Source organism: Bidens hawaiensis, unplaced genomic scaffold, assembly GCF_021521415.1.
Source record: "Bidens hawaiensis isolate Kalapana, Puna unplaced genomic scaffold, B.hawaiensis_p1.1 tig00059157_1, whole genome shotgun sequence".
Lineage (NCBI taxonomy): Eukaryota > Viridiplantae > Streptophyta > Magnoliopsida > Asterales > Asteraceae > Bidens > Bidens hawaiensis.
The window spans coordinates 27941-30843 of NW_027500664.1; the positions used below are offsets into that span (position 1 = coordinate 27941).

Genomic DNA, 2903 nt, shown 5'->3' on the forward strand with positions numbered 1-2903 from the left:
CCGAAAATGTCGTCGACTGTGTGTTGTTTAATCATCAAGACGAGTTTTTTCGTCCAACAAGAAGATGACACGCGCCATCAAAATCTATGCGTCCCAACGGAAACTTGAAAAATCTACGTGTCCCGACGGAAACTTGAAAAGCTACGCGTCCCGACGGAAAACTGAAAAACCTATGCGTCCCGACGGGAAACTTGAATATTTAGGCGCCCTGATGTGGTATTTGAAAAATATAGTCACCCCCAACGTATATGGGAACAAAATTTAATATGGCCCTACAGAATATTTGTTAAACACGTTGGACCAACTTCTTTGGTGATATATGTCGTCTTCTAGTTGGACAAAAAAGTTCATCATCTGACAAAAAACTACGTCACACGTGTTTGAAGGGTCATTTATGGAAGTTTTTGGAATAAACACATTGGGCCAACTTCTTTGATAACATATGTCGTCTTCTAGTTTGACAAAAAGCTCGTCATCCGACAAAAAAACCACACCGCACGTGTTTGAAGGGGTTATTTATGGAAGTTTTAGATTTTGTGGACATTTCACATACCTCTATTTAAAAAAACCGAATTTTCATAAATCCTCTTATCAAATGACACAAAAATAGAATCTCAAACCCTGTCAAACGTTACATATGAACTAATCCAATTAAAAACCTGAATTAAAAAAGTTAAAAAGTAAGAGAATCTAATTTGAAAAAACTAATATCACATGGACCATTTCTGTAAGATGGCAATAACACCAGGATATATTTCCAAACATAAAGATACCATCAAACCGCTGGCATCTATTTTGGCATACGTGCCACCAGCTCATTCCCGCACGCACCATTCTTTAACAAACTTAAAAACCCACAATCCAATCCATAGTACAACTCCTTATGCACCACGTACAACTCACTAACCCGTCTTATTATTGTTCCATTAATTCCAACCCTGGGAAATATATTCCAGCCTGTAATCTCTCTGTCTCGCTTATCTCCCTTCATATCTAAATCCCCACTTATTAATTTTATTATATCAAATCAAATTGGGGGTTTTCTTAATGCGCTTCGTAAATTAAGTAGTTTCATCAAGAGGACGCAATGGATCCGTGTCCGTACGTTCGAATAGTCATCGGAAGTTTAGGTTTAAAATTCTCCAACGCCGGCGCCGGTACTACTCCCGCGTACTGCAAGATTAAACTCAACACCCAGTTCGCAGAAATCACTTCTGTCGTCGATGGAGATGCGATTCAAGTCAACGATCAAGTGCAGGCTTGCTTTAATTTGAAGAAATCGGAGTTTGATAAGGTCGTTGATAAATCCAACATGCTGAAGATTGAGGTTTATTCGGGTCGGAGGACTAACCCGGTTTGTGGGTTCGGTGGCGGGTCGGGTAAGTTAATCGGGGTTGTGACGGTCGGGTTGGGCTCTGAGGCGGTGGAGTGCGGTGGGAATAGAGGGTGTGTAGTCCTGCATTTGAGTTTGAGTATTCGGGTCGAGCGTGACCCGAGATTTGTTTTCGAGTTTGATGGCGAACCCGAGTGCAGTCCGCAGGTGTTTCAGGTTAATGGGAATGTCCGTCAAGCGGTTTTCACTAGCAAATATAGCTTCCGAAGCAACCGAGATCAGAATTTAAGATCCGAGTAAGTTTTATTATACTTTGCATTCAATTTTTTTGATATAATAATGCCGATTGATTTAAGTTACTAAAAGTAGGTTTCTCTTTTTTCACAGTTCTTCCCTATCGGAATCCAACAATTTCAAAAGCTGGTTAAGGTCGATGCGGAGCGATAAAGAGAAGGAGCGAAAAGGATGGTCGATTACAATCCACGACCTGTCCAGTGGCCATGGCTTCGATGGTGACACCGTTTGTCCCGTCACACGGGACAGACCGTGTCAGCCCATCAAATCCAGGTGCTTGGCTGATCCTTAGACCAGGCCAGAGCACCTGGAAGCCATGGGGCCGGTTGGAGGCCTGTAGGGAGTCCAAATGCAAGGACTCCCTCGGTTATCCGTTCGAGCTCCTCCCTGACGCAGCACTGAGTTGGCTCGACCCGGTAACCTTAGCGAACTCCACCATCAGTTTGAAAACCGGTGGGAAGTTGGTTATAGACATGAGCAATGCGAGTTCGCCCATGACCACCCCGAACGGGAGTTTCGGGTCGGGATCCGGGTCGAGCTCGGATTTCGAATTCGGGTCATGGGCGCACTTGATGTACCAAGGGTTCGTGATGTCGTCGTCGGTGGGGGGGAGTAAGCCTGAGGTGGAGGTGGGGATTCAGCACGTGACGTGCACGGAGGATGCCGCGGCGTTTGTGGCGTTGGCGGCAGCGATGGATCTGTGTGTGGATGCTTGCCAGCCGTTCTCTAGGAAACTCCGACCGGAGCTCCGGCATGATGGCGAATAGTCCGTATTTTGTTCATTTTTATTATTTGTTTATGGTTTTTGCCGCTTTTGAATATTCTAGAAGAGAAGAGAGAGAGAGAAAGGGTACAGTCAAATTTAAATTTGTGTTGAGTTTGGAATTTTGAATGCTTGTACAGTTTGAAAAACCAATTTTAGATGGTTTGCTTATTTGAATTAGTTGATTTTATATCATTTAATTATGCTTTAAGTTAATTATATGCGTATGATGATTTTATTAGGTTAAAGATGTACTAATCGTTTCGTAATGGTTTGTATATGGATACCGACACATGTTTTACCTAGATTGAAGACACAATAAATATAAACTTGTGCTGGTTCTTCATATACATGGTATTGATTTATTAAACTTGTGCTGGTTCTTCATATACATGGTATTGATGTTGTTCAGTTGAAAATCTTGTGATGGTTCATTCTCCTTTTACAACAATATTTATACCAGAATGGCAAAATAATTAAATATTTATATCGTGGCAAAACCATAAAAATGAG

The 2903-nt window shown here is 42.2% G+C and overlaps 2 protein-coding genes across 2 annotated transcripts; both read left to right on the forward strand.

The window, feature by feature from the left end:
- The first annotated feature begins 1087 nt into the window (after positions 1–1087).
- LOC143602551 (uncharacterized) lies at positions 1088–1633 on the forward strand. Its single transcript, XM_077079614.1, has one exon. The coding sequence runs from the start codon at positions 1088–1090 to the stop codon at positions 1631–1633; it is 546 nt and encodes a 181-aa protein (XP_076935729.1).
- A 200-nt stretch (positions 1634–1833) lies between these two features.
- Positions 1834–2394, forward strand: LOC143602552 (uncharacterized). Its single transcript, XM_077079615.1, has one exon. The coding sequence runs from the start codon at positions 1834–1836 to the stop codon at positions 2392–2394; it is 561 nt and encodes a 186-aa protein (XP_076935730.1).
- Positions 2395–2903: the final 509 nt, after the last annotated feature.

What these genes read in the sequence shown, in the direction of transcription:
- LOC143602552 (XM_077079615.1), top strand. Translation starts at nt 1,834, where the DNA reads ATGGCTTCGATGGTGACACCGTTTGTCCCGTCACACGGGACAGACCGT.
- LOC143602551 (XM_077079614.1), top strand. Translation starts at nt 1,088, where the DNA reads ATGGATCCGTGTCCGTACGTTCGAATAGTCATCGGAAGTTTAGGTTTA.